This window comes from Astatotilapia calliptera, chromosome 2, assembly GCF_900246225.1.
Source record: "Astatotilapia calliptera chromosome 2, fAstCal1.2, whole genome shotgun sequence".
Classification (NCBI taxonomy): domain Eukaryota; kingdom Metazoa; phylum Chordata; class Actinopteri; order Cichliformes; family Cichlidae; genus Astatotilapia; species Astatotilapia calliptera.
In genome coordinates, this window is record NC_039303.1 from 29,919,763 (window position 1) to 29,934,556 (window position 14,794).

Sequence of the window (14,794 nt, forward strand, 5' to 3'; positions counted from 1 at the left end):
TAGAACTAGTGTTATTTTAATGTGTTTTTAGAAAAGTCCATCATGTTGTCACTTTCAGAAAATTTAAATGAGGGAAGTATGTATGTCTTTTCTTCACCCTTTAAGCGCTGTCTGTGGTGCTGAATGAAACTTTGTGCTTTTTTGTACTTTAACACAAAATCAAAGTCCAAACTTGCAGGAAAAATCGGTTTCTTTTGTGAATTAAAATTGGCAACAAAACGATTACGGTGGTCGTTGTGGCTGTAACTGTGGCATTTTATACTAGCTTATAACATGTTTATTTGTAATATCTCAAATTAACTCACAGCGTCGCTGCTCACTAGCAGATGTGAAGAGGTTCAATTCCCCACCCACTACCAACGAAGATATTAGTCTAAAACTAGAGCTACCATTGTTGTAGTCGCGGTATACGCTGTTTTGTTATTACTTTGTGTAATATTCCCAGCGGAAGGGGCATTTTTGTATTCGTGTCATTTTGGGTGAAAAAATGGCCCTAAAAAGACAAGCCTCGCTCTGTTTTGTGTTCGGTTTTGCTCTGTTTTTCGAGATAACCGCTGCGGACCTCAGCTATTCTGCACCGGAGGAGATGAGACCGGGATCCATTGTTGGGAATATTGCCAAGGATCTCGGCCTGGAAGTAGCAAAATTGTTCACTCGTAAAGCCCGGATTGATACAGAGGAAAACTACCAGCATTACTGCGACATTGACCTCAAGACTGGAAATTTTGTCATCAGGGAGAAGATTGACAGGGAGGAGCTGTGCGGGGAGAGGCTTTCGTGCATGCTTAAATTTGAATTAGTCGTGGAGAGCCCTTTGGAGCTGCACCGTATTTCACTGCTTATTCTGGATGTAAACGACAATTCACCAGTTTTCCCCAAAGATACAGTTAAGTTGGAAATAGGAGAATCAGCAGTTAAAGGAGCTCGATACCGCGTCAATGAAGCACATGATGTAGATATTGGGCAGAACGCAGTCAAAGAATACAGTTTACAAAAGAATGACCATTTTGTTTTATCTGTTCGAGAAGATGCTGATGGGACTAAGAGCATCGAGCTGGTGCTAGATAAAGAGCTAGACCGCGAAAAGGAGCACGATTTAAATTTCATCCTGACTGCAGTCGATGGTGGAAATCCACAGAGGTCAGGAAGTGCCGTTATACACGTTACTGTGTTGGATGCTAACGATAACGCGCCAGTGTTTGACCAGGCCGTTTACAAAGCCAATCTACCTGAAAATTCAAATCTTAACACTTTAGTTGTAATTGTAAGCGCAACTGATGCAGATGAAGGAGTGAACGGAGAGGTGTCGTACGAATTTAATCGCATCACAGAAAGAGCTAAAAGGGTTTTTTCACTGGACAGTAAAACAGGAGAGATAAAGGTCACAGGAATGCTTGATTTTGAGACAAATTCAAAATATGAGATGCGTATAGAGGCCAAAGATGGTTATGGGCTTTCATCCGACGCTAAAGTAATGATCGATATCACCGATGTTAATGACAATGCACCAGTAATATATATAAAGTCACTAATGAACCCCCCTGCAGAGAACGTGCCGCCTGGTACAGAGGTGGGCATCATTAACGTGCAGGACAAAGACTCTGAGAATAATGGACAGGTCCGCTGCTCCATCCAGCAGGGTGTCCCCTTTAAGTTGGTTCCTTCTATTAAAAACTATTATTCTCTGGTGACCACAGGACAACTAGACCGCGAACTAGTGTCTGATTACAACATTACAATCACTGCCACTGACGAGGGCTCTCCACCTCTGTCCTCTTCTAAAAGTGTTCAGTTATCTGTAGCTGACATCAACGACAACCCACCTGTGTTTGAGGAACAATCGTACAGCGCATATGTGAGTGAGAATAACAAACCTGGCTCCACTTTATGTTCCGTTAGTGCTCGAGACCCCGACTGGAGACAGAACGGTACAGTGGTTTATTCTCTGTTAGCTGGTGAGGTGAACGGTGCCCCGGTGTCCTCGTATCTGTCTGTGAACGGAGACACGGGTGTGATCCACTCTGTGAGGTCGTTTGATTATGAACAGTTCAGGAGCTTCAAAGTCCACGTGATGGCCAGAGACAACGGTTCTCCTCCTCTCAGCAGCAACGTGACCGTGAGTGTGTTCATCTCAGATGTGAATGACAACTCTCCTCAGATCCTGTACCCCTCCCCGGAGGGCAACTCCTTCATGACCGAGCTGGTCCCCAAAGCTGCACACGGAGGCTCTCTGGTGTCCAAAGTGATCGCGGTGGACGCGGACTCCGGACAGAACGCTTGGCTGTCCTATCAAATAGTCAAATCCACTGATCCGGGACTTTTTACTATTGGTGTCCACAGCGGAGAGATCAGGACACAGCGGGACATTTCTGAATCTGACAGCATGAAACAGAACCTTGTAGTGGCAGTGAAAGATAACGGACAGACCTCTCTGTCTGCCACCTGTTCCATGTATTTACTTATTTCTGATAACTTGGCTGAGGTGCCAGAACTGAAGGATCTGTCTTATAATGAGAGCAATTCCAAACTGACCTCTTATCTGATCATCGCGCTGGTGTCTGTGTCTACGTTTTTTCTGACTTTCATCATCATCATCCTGGGTTTGAGGTTTTGTCGCAGGAGAAAGCCCAGACTGTTGTTTGACGGAGCAGTTGCCATCCCCAGCGGTTATCTCCCTCCTAATTACGCAGATGTTGATGGCACAGGAACTTTACGCAGCACTTACAATTATGACGCGTACCTGACCACGGGATCTAGAACCAGTGACTTTAAGTTTGTGACATCGTACAATGACAACACGCTGCCTGCTGACCAGACTCTGAAGAAAAGTCCATCAGACTTTGCTGAAATGTTTGATAATCCAGATGAGTCTGTAGAGGTAGGACATGTTTTTTTTTTTTTTAAATAATCTAATTTAACGTTGCAGTGTAATGTTATGCACTTCAGCTACTTTCTTCTCAGTTTTTAAACCTTTTAGAGGTGTTGATTCATAGGAAGGCATTCACTGGCACGCATTTTCTTGATATTCCTTTTTTTTGGCACAGCCCTTTTGAAGTGACTGATGTGCACGTTTTGTTTCCAAATGTCACTAGTTATGCAGTTATTTTACTGGCTTTTGCCATTTTAAAAAGATATTAAATGATTAAAAAATATTTTACGATTATTACTTGTCTGCAACTTGTTGAATTATAACTTTAGTCATGTTTAAGTGAAAATTGTCAGTCATCACAAATTGACATTCTGAAATACTGAGTGGTCAATAACATTTATCAATTTAATTATCAGTTAATTCTCTGTAGGACAGTGTGCCTAATAAGTCCATTGCTTGCTGTTAGATGTGAAGTTCCACTAGTCAGTTTGATATTTTGAATGTAATTCGTGTAATCACGAGCTCGTTAAACTTGTACTTATGCTACAGATGAAATGTTTTAAAAAATAATTTTAGTACATTTATAGAAACTGTTGTTAAGTGATGTTTACTAACTACGTTTAACACACGTCACATTTACTTAATTAATGGAAAAATAAACAAATTCTCTCTCTAATTTCAAGACCACTTAGAATATTGATTAATTTTGTCCGTGTAAATTGTGTGTCTACTGCAAACGCCTATTAGATGTTGTAGTTCCAGGCGTTTTTTAATCATCAAACAATAGACTAAATGAAATTATTATTCTTGTATTCTTCGTTAAAAATTTCTTTCACTCATTTTCTGTGCCTTATGATTAAACATCCTGTTTTTTTCTTTTGCGGGACTTTAGATTCTCCAATAAATATTTGCTTTTTAAAAATATAGGACTAGTGTTATTTTAATGTGTTTTTAGAAAAGTCCATCATGTTGTCACTTTCAGAAAATTTAAATGAGGGAAGTATGTATGTCTTTTCCTCACCCTTGAAGCGCTGTCTGTGGTGCTGAATGAAACTTTGTGCTTTTTTGTACTTTAACACAAAATCAAAGTCCAAACTTGCAGGAAAAATCGGTTTCTTTTGTGAATTAAAATTGGCAACAAAACGATTACGGTGGTCGTTGTGGCTGTAACTGTGGCATTTTATACTAGCTTATAACATGTTTATTTGTAATATCTCAAATTAACTCACAGCGTCGCTGCTCACTAGCAGATGTGAAGAGGTTCAATTCCCCACCCACTACCAACGAAGATATTAGTCTAAAACTAGAGCTACCATTGTTGTAGTCGCGGTATACGCTGTTTTGTTATTACTTTGTGTAATATTCCCAGCGGAAGGGGCATTTTTGTATTCGTGTCATTTTGGGTGAAAAAATGGCCCTAAAAAGACAAGCCTCGCTCTGTTTTGTGTTCGGTTTTGCTCTGTTTTTCGAGATAACCGCTGCGGACCTAAGCTATTCTGCACCGGAGGAGATGAGACCGGGATCCATTGTTGGGAATATTGCCAAGGATCTCGGCCTGGAAGTAGCAAAATTGTTCACTCGTAAAGCCCGGATTGATACAGAGGAAAACTACCAGCATTACTGCGACATTGACCTCAAGACTGGAAATTTTGTCATCAGGGAGAAGATTGACAGGGAGGAGCTGTGCGGGGAGAGGCTTTCGTGCATGCTTAAATTTGAATTAGTCGTGGAGAGCCCTTTGGAGCTGCACCGTATTTCACTGCTTATTCTGGATGTAAACGACAATTCACCAGTTTTCCCCAAAGATACAGTTAAGTTGGAAATAAGAGAATCAGCAGATAAAGGAGCTCGATACCGCGTCAATGAAGCACATGATGTAGATATTGGGCAGAACGCAGTCAAAGAATACAGTTTACAAAAGAATGACCATTTTGTTTTATCTGTTCGAGAAGATGCTGATGGGACTAAGAGCATCGAGCTGGTGCTAGATAAAGAGCTAGACCGCGAAAAGGAGCACGATTTAAATTTCATCCTGACTGCAGTCGATGGTGGAAATCCACAGAGGTCAGGAAGTGCCGTTATACACGTTACTGTGTTGGATGCTAACGATAACGCGCCAGTGTTTGACCAGGCCGTTTACAAAGCCAATCTACCTGAAGATTCAAATCTTAACACTTTAGTTGTAATTGTAAGCGCAACTGATGCAGATGAAGGAGTGAACGGAGAGGTGTCGTACGAATTTAATCGCATCACAGAAAAAGCTAAAAGGGTTTTTTCACTGGACAGTAAAACAGGAGAGATAAAGGTCACAGGAATGCTTGATTTTGAGACAAATTCAAAATATGAGATGCGTATAGAGGCCAAAGATGGTTATGGGCTTTCATCCGACGCTAAAGTAATGATCGATATCACCGATGTTAATGACAATGCACCAGTAATATATATAAAGTCACTAATGAACCCCCCTGCAGAGAACGTGCCGCCTGGTACAGAAGTGGGCATCATTAACGTGCAGGACAAAGACTCTGAGTATAACGGACAGGTCCGCTGCTCCATCCAGCAGGGTGTCCCCTTTAAGTTGGTTCCGTCTATTAAAAACTATTATTCTCTGGTGACCACAGGACAACTAGACCGCGAACTAGTGTCTGATTACAACATTACAATCACTGCCACTGACGAGGGCTCTCCACCTCTGTCCTCTTCTAAAAGTGTTCAGTTATCTGTAGCTGACATCAACGACAACCCACCTGTGTTTGAGGAACAGTCGTACAGCGCATATGTGAGTGAGAATAACAAACCTGGCTCCACTTTATGTTCCGTTAGTGCTCGAGACCCCGACTGGAGACAGAACGGTACAGTGGTTTATTCTCTGTTAGCTAGTGAGGTGAACGGTGCCCCGGTGTCCTCCTATCTGTCTGTGAACGGAGACACGGGTGTGATCCACGCTGTGAGGTCGTTTGATTATGAACAGTTCAGGAGCTTCAAAGTCCACGTGATGGCCAGAGACAACGGTTCTCCTCCTCTAAGCAACAACGTGACCGTGAGTGTGTTCATCTCAGATGTGAATGACAACTCTCCTCAGATCCTGTACCCCTCCCCGGAGGGCAACTCCTTCATGACCGAGCTGGTCCCCAAAGTTGCACACGGAGGCTCTCTGGTGTCCAAAGTGATCGCGGTGGACGCTGACTCCGGACAGAACGCCTGGCTGTCCTATCAAATAGTCAAATCCACTGATCCGGGACTTTTTACTATTGGTGTCCACAGCGGAGAGATCAGGACACAGCGGGACATTTCTGAATCTGACAGCACGAAACAGAACCTTGTAGTGGCAGTGAAAGATAACGGACAGCCCTCTCTGTCTGCCACCTGTTCCATGTATTTAGTTATTTCTGATAACTTGGCTGAGGTACCAGAACTGAAGGATCTGTCTTATAATGAGAGCAATTCCAAACTGACCTCTTATCTGATCATCGCGCTGGTGTCTGTGTCCACATTTTTCCTGACTTTCATCATCATCATCCTGGGTTTGAGGTTTTGTCGCAGGAGAAAGCCAAGATTGTTGTTTGATGGAGCAGTTGCCATCCCCAGTGGTTATCTCCCTCCTAATTACGCAGATGTTGATGGCACAGGAACTTTACGCAGCACTTACAATTATGACGCGTACCTGACCACAGGTTCAAGAACCAGTGATTTTAAGTTTGTGACATCATACAATGACAACACGCTGCCCGCTGATCAGACTCTGAAGAAAAGTCCATCAGATTTTCTCGAGGCGTTTGGGGAGTCGGACGACCCTCCCCAGGTAAGAAAAGACTGAAATAAGCTTCTTTTTGAGAAACGTGTGATGTCAATCTCTACATGATATTTGCCAATTTCGAGCAACCGTCTATTTCAGTTACATTTTTTTAAATGCTATTATATCAAATGTTCTTAACTAACATTCATCAAAGGCAAATGTTTAGTTAACACCCCATTCACAATTAACTTGCCAGAACATATTGTCAGAAAATACTCAACGATTATTATTATATTTTTAATCTTCTTATCTATCAGATCAGTTTTCTTTTAGATGTTGTTGCTCCAGTGGCATCAATTTACTGTTTTATCTAATAACTTAGTATGTTATATGTCAATTAGAAATAGTGGAATTATATTGTTTTGTCTTCCTAATATTTTTCTCATTGAAAGATGAAAAAGTTGAACTGTCTACTTACTTTTTAGAACCCCATCCCTTCTTTAAGACGTTACTTGTTTTCCTTTCAGCAATGGTTCATCTTCAGATTAATTATTATTGCACTCTCAGTAGATAATTATCTGAGTAATAACTCACTTTGAACACATACCGTAAGGCCATAAACAGACATAAGAAAAGCCAAAAGGATTCTCCCAGAAAGCTTTAGTTCATCTGTTTATGGAGAAATGTTTAAAACAATAGTCATTGTGCTTTCAGAGGAGGATCATTGGTTAATACAAGTATATTGTGTTTCTTTTTTGGCAAGTCTGCTAAAATTGCCCTATAGCTACATGCATCCCTTGAATAGTTTGATTCCAAGTTAGTGCAGTTTTCCAAGTTTATTAAAGTTATGTTTTAACTGCGACCAACAGTAATGTGCATGCTCTTTGGACTAGAGGTGCTGCCATATGACTAATGATTTGTTACTTTTACTTTTCTTCATTTAAAATGTTGTAACATACTGACAAAGACTGTATTTTTCTTTTATACAAACTGAGCGTAAGGACTTGTTTGAGTAGACTCTGTCCATGGTGCTGAACACATAGAAGGCAACCATACGGAAAGCAGTTTGGAGACAAATTTTACATGCTGCTATTTTCATTAAAATTTACTTGCAGAGAAAATGTTAAGTTTAATCGCAGTTTAAGCTAAATAACACAATATTGCAATTTTGTAGATAAATGCTAAATACTGCGTTCACTGGCGTTAAAACAACGTTATAAGTGTGCACTGCAACATGGTTTTACTTACTTCCATCACAGCACTTAACAGATTCTTTGATCCTAGCAGAAACTGTGGCTGTAGTTACTTGCTTTAATGAAATTAATACAATTTAACATATTAAGGTGCTTAATTGTGTTTATATGGGAAATAGTTGCATGACGTCATTAACCTGTCAATCTGGTATTTTACTTGATGTTCTGTCTGAAATGAACACATCGTGTCGCTGTCTACCAGATTACTTTGAAACATTGTAACGTCAACGCCATCGTCTCCACCCATTGTTCCTGCGCTTTGTGTTGGAAGGAACCATTGGATTGCAGTGCTGATTTCTGTATTTGGATTTGTTTAATTCACTCCATCGCAAACGCGTTCGAGAGGTGAACTAACTCCGTTGTATCTTTTCTTTGCTGGCGGATGTTTCTGTTTTTGTAATTATGGAATACGGTGGATTTTTAGAACCTGGCCTGATTACCCTCTTTGTCGTCTGTATACTTGCGCTGCAATCAGTGTGTACTGAAGTAAGCTATTCTATCCAAGAGGAGCTGAAACCAGGAACTGTCTTTGGAAATATAGCTAAGGATCTCGGTCTGGATATTACTACATTGTCATCTCGCAAGGCCCGTGTTGACGCAGAAGGAGATAACGAACGATTTTGTGCCGTTAGTTTACAAACGGGAGATTTGAGCGTTGCCGAGCAGCTTGACAGAGAGAGTCTTTGTGGCACGAAATCGTCATGCATTTTAATCCAGGAACTTGTACTGGAGAATCCTTTAGAACTACATCGTATAAATCTACATGTTCAAGATATAAACGACAACTCTCCACAATTCAAAAGAAATTCCATTAAAATGGAAATAAGGGAGTCAGCAGAAAAGGGGACTCGTTTCCGAATAGAGGGCGCGCACGATGCGGATATAGGCAAAAATTCTGTTCAGAGGTACAGTCTACAAAAAAATGATAACTTTATTTTAATGGTTGATGCAAACAACGTCGAGCTTGTTCTTGATCACAAACTCGACAGAGAAACACAGCGAGAGATTAATTTACCTCTCACAGCTGTTGATGGTGGTTCACCACAGAGATCAAGCACTGTTATGATACATGTCACCGTACTGGATGCTAATGATAATGCTCCAGTATTCAGCCAAGCCGTCTATAAAGCCAGCATACCCGAAAACTCTCCTCTTAATACTGTAGTGGTTAGAGTCAGCGCTACAGATGCTGATGAGGGAGTGAATGGCGAGGTGTCCTATGACTTTGGCCACGTGTCAGATATCGATGAAAAGGTGTTTTCTATTGATTTTAAAACTGGCGAAATCAGAGTAATTGGCGCAACTGATTTTGAGAAAAAGAATGCATTTGAACTGCCAGTCATAGCCAATGACGGTCTGGGATTAAGTTCGTCTGCAAAAGTTTACATAGAGCTAACTGATGAAAATGATAACGCCCCTGTAGTTTATTTAAAATCACTGTCTAATCCTATACCCGAGAACGCGCAAACTGGTACAGAGGTGGGCATCATTAACGTGCAGGACAGAGACTCTGAGAATAACCGACAGGTCCGCTGCTCCATTCAGCAGGGTGTCCCCTTTAAGTTGGTTCCTTCTATTAAAAACTATTATTCTCTGGTGACCACAGGACAACTGGACCGCGAACTAGTGTCTGATTACAACATTACAATCACTGCCACTGACGAGGGCTCTCCACCTCTGTCCTCTTCTAAATGTGTTCAGTTATCTGTAGCTGACATCAACGACAACCCACCTGTGTTTGAGGAACAGTCGTACAGCGCATATGTGAGTGAGAATAACAAACCGGGCTCCACTTTATGTTCCGTTGGTGCTCGAGACCCCGACTGGAGACAGAACGGTACAGTGGTTTATTCTCTGTTAGCTAGTGAGGTGAACGGTGCCCCGGTGTCCTCCTATCTGTCTGTGAACGGAGACACGGGTGTGATCCACTCTGTGAGGTCGTTTGATTATGAACAGTTCAGGAGTTTTAAAGTCCACGTGATGGCCAGAGACAACGGTTCTCCTCCTCTCAGCAGCAACGTGACCGTGAGTGTGTTCATCTCAGATCTGAATGACAACTCTCCTCAGATCCTGTACCCCTCTCCGGAGGGCAACTCCTTCATGACCGAGCTGGTCCCCAAAGCTGCACATGGAGGCTCTCTGGTGTCCAAAGTGATCGCGGTGGACGCGGACTCTGGACAGAACGCTTGGCTGTCCTATCAAATAGTCAAATCCACTGATCCGGGACTTTTTACTATTGGTGTCCACAGCGGAGAGATCAGGACACAGCGGGACATTTCTGAATCTGACAGCATGAAACAGAACCTTGTAGTGGCAGTGAAAGATAACGGACAGCCCTCTCTGTCTGCCACCTGTTCCATGTATTTACTTATTTCTGATAACTTGGCTGAGGTGCCAGAACTGAAGGATCTTTCTTATAATGAGAGCAATTCCAAACTGACCTCTTATCTGATCATCGCGTTGGCGTCTGTGTCCACCTTTTTTCTGACTTTCATCATCATCATCCTGGGTTTGAGGTTTTGTCGCAGGAGAAAGCCCAGACTGTTGTTTGACGGAGCAGTTGCCATCCCCAGCGGTTATCTCCCTCCTAATTACGCAGATGTTGATGGCACAGGAACTTTACGCAGCACTTACAATTATGACGCGTACCTGACCACAGGTTCAAGAACCAGTGATTTTAAGTTTGTGACATCATACAATGACAACACGCTGCCCGCTGATCAGACTCTGAAGAAAAGTCCATCAGATTTTCTCGATGCGTTTGGGGAGTCTGACGACCCTCCCCAGGTAAGAATACCACGTTGACGTCATTACACCTACGTCATTCAAAAAAAATTCAACCCTTCTTCGGAAACACATCTTCGGTGTTACTTTCTTTTAATCAAATCAACTATTTTCATAAAACTTTTTTTCATGGATGAAAATATTGTATATTACTGTACTTATGAACTTGAGTTAGTAAAGCTCCGAATAACATCATTAACCGAGAATTTTACTAAAAATTCGTCGTTTTTGTTTTAATATCAGTTCATGTCATTGGCCTTATTTCAACTGAATGAATATATTAATTAATTAATTAAGAAAAAAGAAACAAAAAATCACAGAGATAAACGATACGAAATCCTGCAGATTGAATACTGGATTTTTCACTGTGGATGTTCCTAAGGTTCAACTCTTAGTTTGGTAGAGCGAATACCTGTAAAGGTTTGCCTTCATACATCATAAAACTCCGTTCTGTTTGTTGTGATTATTATTAGAATTTTTTCTTGAATTTACTCACAGTCAAATATGTTGTGTTAATTATTCAACGAAATTCTGCAGTTGGATTTACCCATTCGTTAAAAATAAATAAATAAATAAATGAATTAAGCAAAACAAAAAACGTTGCAGAATAATTTAATATAATAATGAGAAAAAAATGTTTTTTCCTTCATAATAGTTTCGACTTTTGTTACAGAGCTGAATTCGGTATTCAGCGACTCATTCTTTTAGGCTGAATTTTTGCTTGGATGTTGTTTCAGGTTCACGCTTTCAGTTAAGAGTTTTTACAGGTTTTTGCTCAATTACATTTATAAACAAGAAATACATGTTTGTAGCAACAGTATCAAACAATGTAGTACTACATTTTATTGCTAACGTACCGTGGGGTAGATGGCATTGAACAGATAAAACAGAACCGAATTAATCAATAGAAAGCGCCTTTTGTCATCTGCCATTCTTCTCGGGATGAAGTCTCTTTCGATTAGCTAAGTTTCTTGCTTTTCGTCAACTTGAGGCTATTTTGTAGTCCTTGTAGGATGCAGCGAGTGTCGCTGTCTACCAATCGAAAATTGTAAAACAGGCTACAGATGAGACAATCAAGCGTCTCCACCCACAGTGTTAAAGCTTATTGTTTGCCACTGCACTGTACTCCTTGAAGTACTCGCACATGAACACATGATTTTGTGTTTCTGAGGAATGCTGACCACCTCCTTCTTTTTCATTCAGTTTATTTTTTGAGTGATGGCATATTTCGTGTTTTCGGTGAACCTTGTCTGCACTTTCATGTGTTTTCTTCTGGCAGTAGAGCTGTGTTGTGGCGATGTGAGCTATTCTTTCCCCGAGGAAATGAAACAAGGATCGGTGATTGGAAACATAGCCAAGGACCTTGGGCTTCAAGTAAGCAGTCTTTCCGCTCGGAAGGCTCGGATTGCTCTCAAAGAAAACCGTAAACGTTACTGCGAGATAAATGTTGATGCTGGAGAACTGGTTGTTGGTGATCGGATTGATCGTGAGGAGCTATGTGGAGCTAAGGTTTCTTGCAATTTAAAATGTGAACTAGTACTCGAAGATCCACTCGAATCGCACCGGATATCTTTGCAAATTCAGGATGTAAATGACAATCCACCAGTTTTTGTTAAAGACGTCGTTAAATTGGATATTGGTGAATTAGCTCCGAAAGGTTCTCGCTATAGAATAAATGCAGCACGCGATGCAGACATAGGACAAAATGCTGTTCAGAATTACATTTTGCAAAGGAATAATTATTTTGCTCTGAACGTACTAACGAATGCCGTCGGCACAAAATACAGCGAGTTAGTTTTAGACAGGGAATTAGATCGTGAAGAGCAGCAAGATATGGCTTTATTGCTGACAGCTGTCGATGGTGGCAATCCTCCGAAATCAGGCACAGTAGTCATTAACATCACCGTACTGGATGCTAATGATAACGCCCCAGTTTTCACTCATACAATCTATGAGGCTTCTCTTCCTGAAAACTCCCCTATAGATACAGTAGTTGCAACAGTGAGTGCTACAGATGCAGATGAAGGAGTTAATGGTGAAGTAACATATGAATTCAGCGGAATAAGTGATATAGCAAAGGAAATATTTTCTTTAAATGAAAATACCGGAGAAATTATACTTGCAAGAAATGTTGATTATGAAGAAGAGTCGAAGTTTGAAATGCTAATTGAAGGGAAAGATGGTTATGGCCTTTCTACAGAAACAAAATTTGTAATAGATATAACTGACATCAATGATAACGCCCCAGTCATCCATATCAGTTCGTTATCAAACCGCATACCCGAGAGCATATCATTGGGTACAGAGGTGGGCATCATTCATGTGCAAGATGCAGACTCTGGGAAAAATCAACAGGTCCGCTGCACCATCCAGCAGGGTGTCCCCTTTAAGTTGGTTCCTTCTATTAAAAACTATTATTCTCTGGTGACCACAGGACAACTGGACCGTGAACTAGTGTCTGATTACAACATTACAATCACTGCCACTGACGAGGGCTCTCCACCTCTGTCCTCTTCTAAAAGTGTTCAGTTATCTGTAGCTGATATCAACGACAACCCACCTGTGTTTGAGGAACAATCGTACAGCGCATATGTGAGTGAGAATAACAAAATGGGCTCCACTTTATGTTCTGTTAGTGCTCGAGACCCCGACTGGAGACAGAACGGTACAGTGGTATATTCTCTGTTAGCTGGTGAGGTGAACGGTGCCCCGGTGTCCTCCTATCTGTCTGTGAACGGAGACACGGGTGTGATCCACGCTGTGAGGTCGTTTGATTATGAACAGTTCAAGAGTTTTAAAATCCATGTGATGGCCAGAGACAACGGTTCTCCTCCTCTAAGCAGCAACGTGACCGTGAGTGTGTTCATCTCAGATGTGAATGACAACTCTCCTCAGATCCTGTACCCCTCCCCAGAGGGCAACTCCTTCATGACCGAGCTGGTCCCCAAAGCTGCACACGGAGGCTCTCTGGTGTCCAAAGTGATCGCGGTGGACGCGGACTCCGGACAGAACGCTTGGCTGTCCTATCAAATAGTCAAATCCACTGATCCGGGACTTTTTACTATTGGTGTCCACAGCGGAGAGATCAGGACACAGCGGGACATTTCTGAATCTGACAGCATGAAACAAAACCTTGTAGTGGCAGTGAAAGATAACGGGCAGCCCTCTCTGTCTGCCACCTGTTCCATGTATTTACTTATTTCTGATAACTTGGCTGAGGTGCCAGAACTGAAGGATCTGTCTTTTAACGAGAGCAATTCCAAACTGACCTCTTATCTGATCATCGCGCTGGTGTCTGTGTCCACCTTTTTCCTGACTTTCATCATCATCATCCTGGGTTTGAGGTTTTGTCGCAGGAGAAAGCCCAGACTGTTGTTTGATGGAGCAGTTGCCATCCCCAGCGGTTATCTTCCTCCTAATTACGCAGATGTTGATGGCACAGGAACTTTACGCAGTGCTTACAATTATGACACGTACCTGACCACAGGTTCAAGAACCAGTGACTTTAAGTTTGTGACATCATACAATGACAACACGCTGCCTGCTGACCAGACTCTGAAGAAAAGTCCATCAGACTTTTTTAAAACTATTGAAGATTCTTTGGACCCCATGGAGGTAGGCTTTGTGCTTTTGAATCCGAATTAAGTCACTTGTTCATGTTCCTCAGTGTTCAGCAAATTGATATCAATAGTGGTGAAAGTCTATAATATTCCACTGTTGATATGCTAATTTTATTTTATTTTATTTTTTTAAATAGGGCTGATACAGAAACAAAAACAAAAAAAATGTCTTAACTTTGAACTGGTCTTGAAACTTAACGGCCAGTCTCAAACTTTCAGTTATTCTTTTGTGTTTTTTAAAATGGGGATATGAGATAACATATCCATATAGTTTCTCTTGTGGCTTTTTGGTTTAGAATAATTAAAGACACCTTATATCTGCTCATTCAAGCGCTGTTTTTTCTTCTCAGTACTGTGTTTGAATGCCACATTTCTTGTTGAGTTGTCACTTAAATCTAGCAGTAAATATAGTGTATATTTGAATATCTTTCTAATCACTTAAGTAGTATGAGATTCGATTGACATCAAATTCATCTACAGCTGAACATATATACAGCTTTAGTCCAAATAAATTGCAGTCAGCGTATTGATG

At 41.3% G+C, this 14,794-nt stretch overlaps 2 protein-coding genes and 2 pseudogenes across 9 annotated transcripts in view; all 4 read left to right on the forward strand.

Annotated features, from left to right (window-relative positions):
• The window catches only part of LOC113037348 (protocadherin gamma-A11-like), a 108,903-nt pseudogene that overhangs the window by 27,318 nt on the left and 66,791 nt on the right, over positions 1-14,794 (forward strand).
• Positions 1-14,794, forward strand: part of LOC113037376 (protocadherin gamma-A11-like) — a 105,832-nt pseudogene that overhangs the window by 24,243 nt on the left and 66,795 nt on the right.
• LOC113037327 (protocadherin gamma-A12-like) overlaps positions 1-14,794 on the forward strand; it is a 100,121-nt gene that overhangs the window by 18,529 nt on the left and 66,798 nt on the right. The gene's annotated exons all lie outside the window — the stretch shown is intronic.
• Positions 1-14,794, forward strand: part of LOC113036849 (protocadherin gamma-C5-like) — a 276,532-nt gene that overhangs the window by 11,683 nt on the left and 250,055 nt on the right. Inside the window, exon 1 of one of the 8 annotated variants that reach the window (XM_026193765.1) lies at positions 17-2,878. The exons of 2 other annotated variants lie outside the window; for them this stretch is intronic. In XM_026193765.1, coding sequence (XP_026049550.1) covers positions 488-2,878 — 2,391 coding nt within the window. In that variant the 5' untranslated portion in view covers positions 17-487. Of the gene's footprint in view, positions 1-16; positions 2,879-3,840; positions 6,672-7,801; positions 10,646-11,320; positions 14,258-14,794 lie in introns of those variants that run through there. 5 more of the 8 variants (XM_026193602.1, XM_026193619.1, XM_026193670.1 and 2 more) reach the window with 5 other exon arrangements.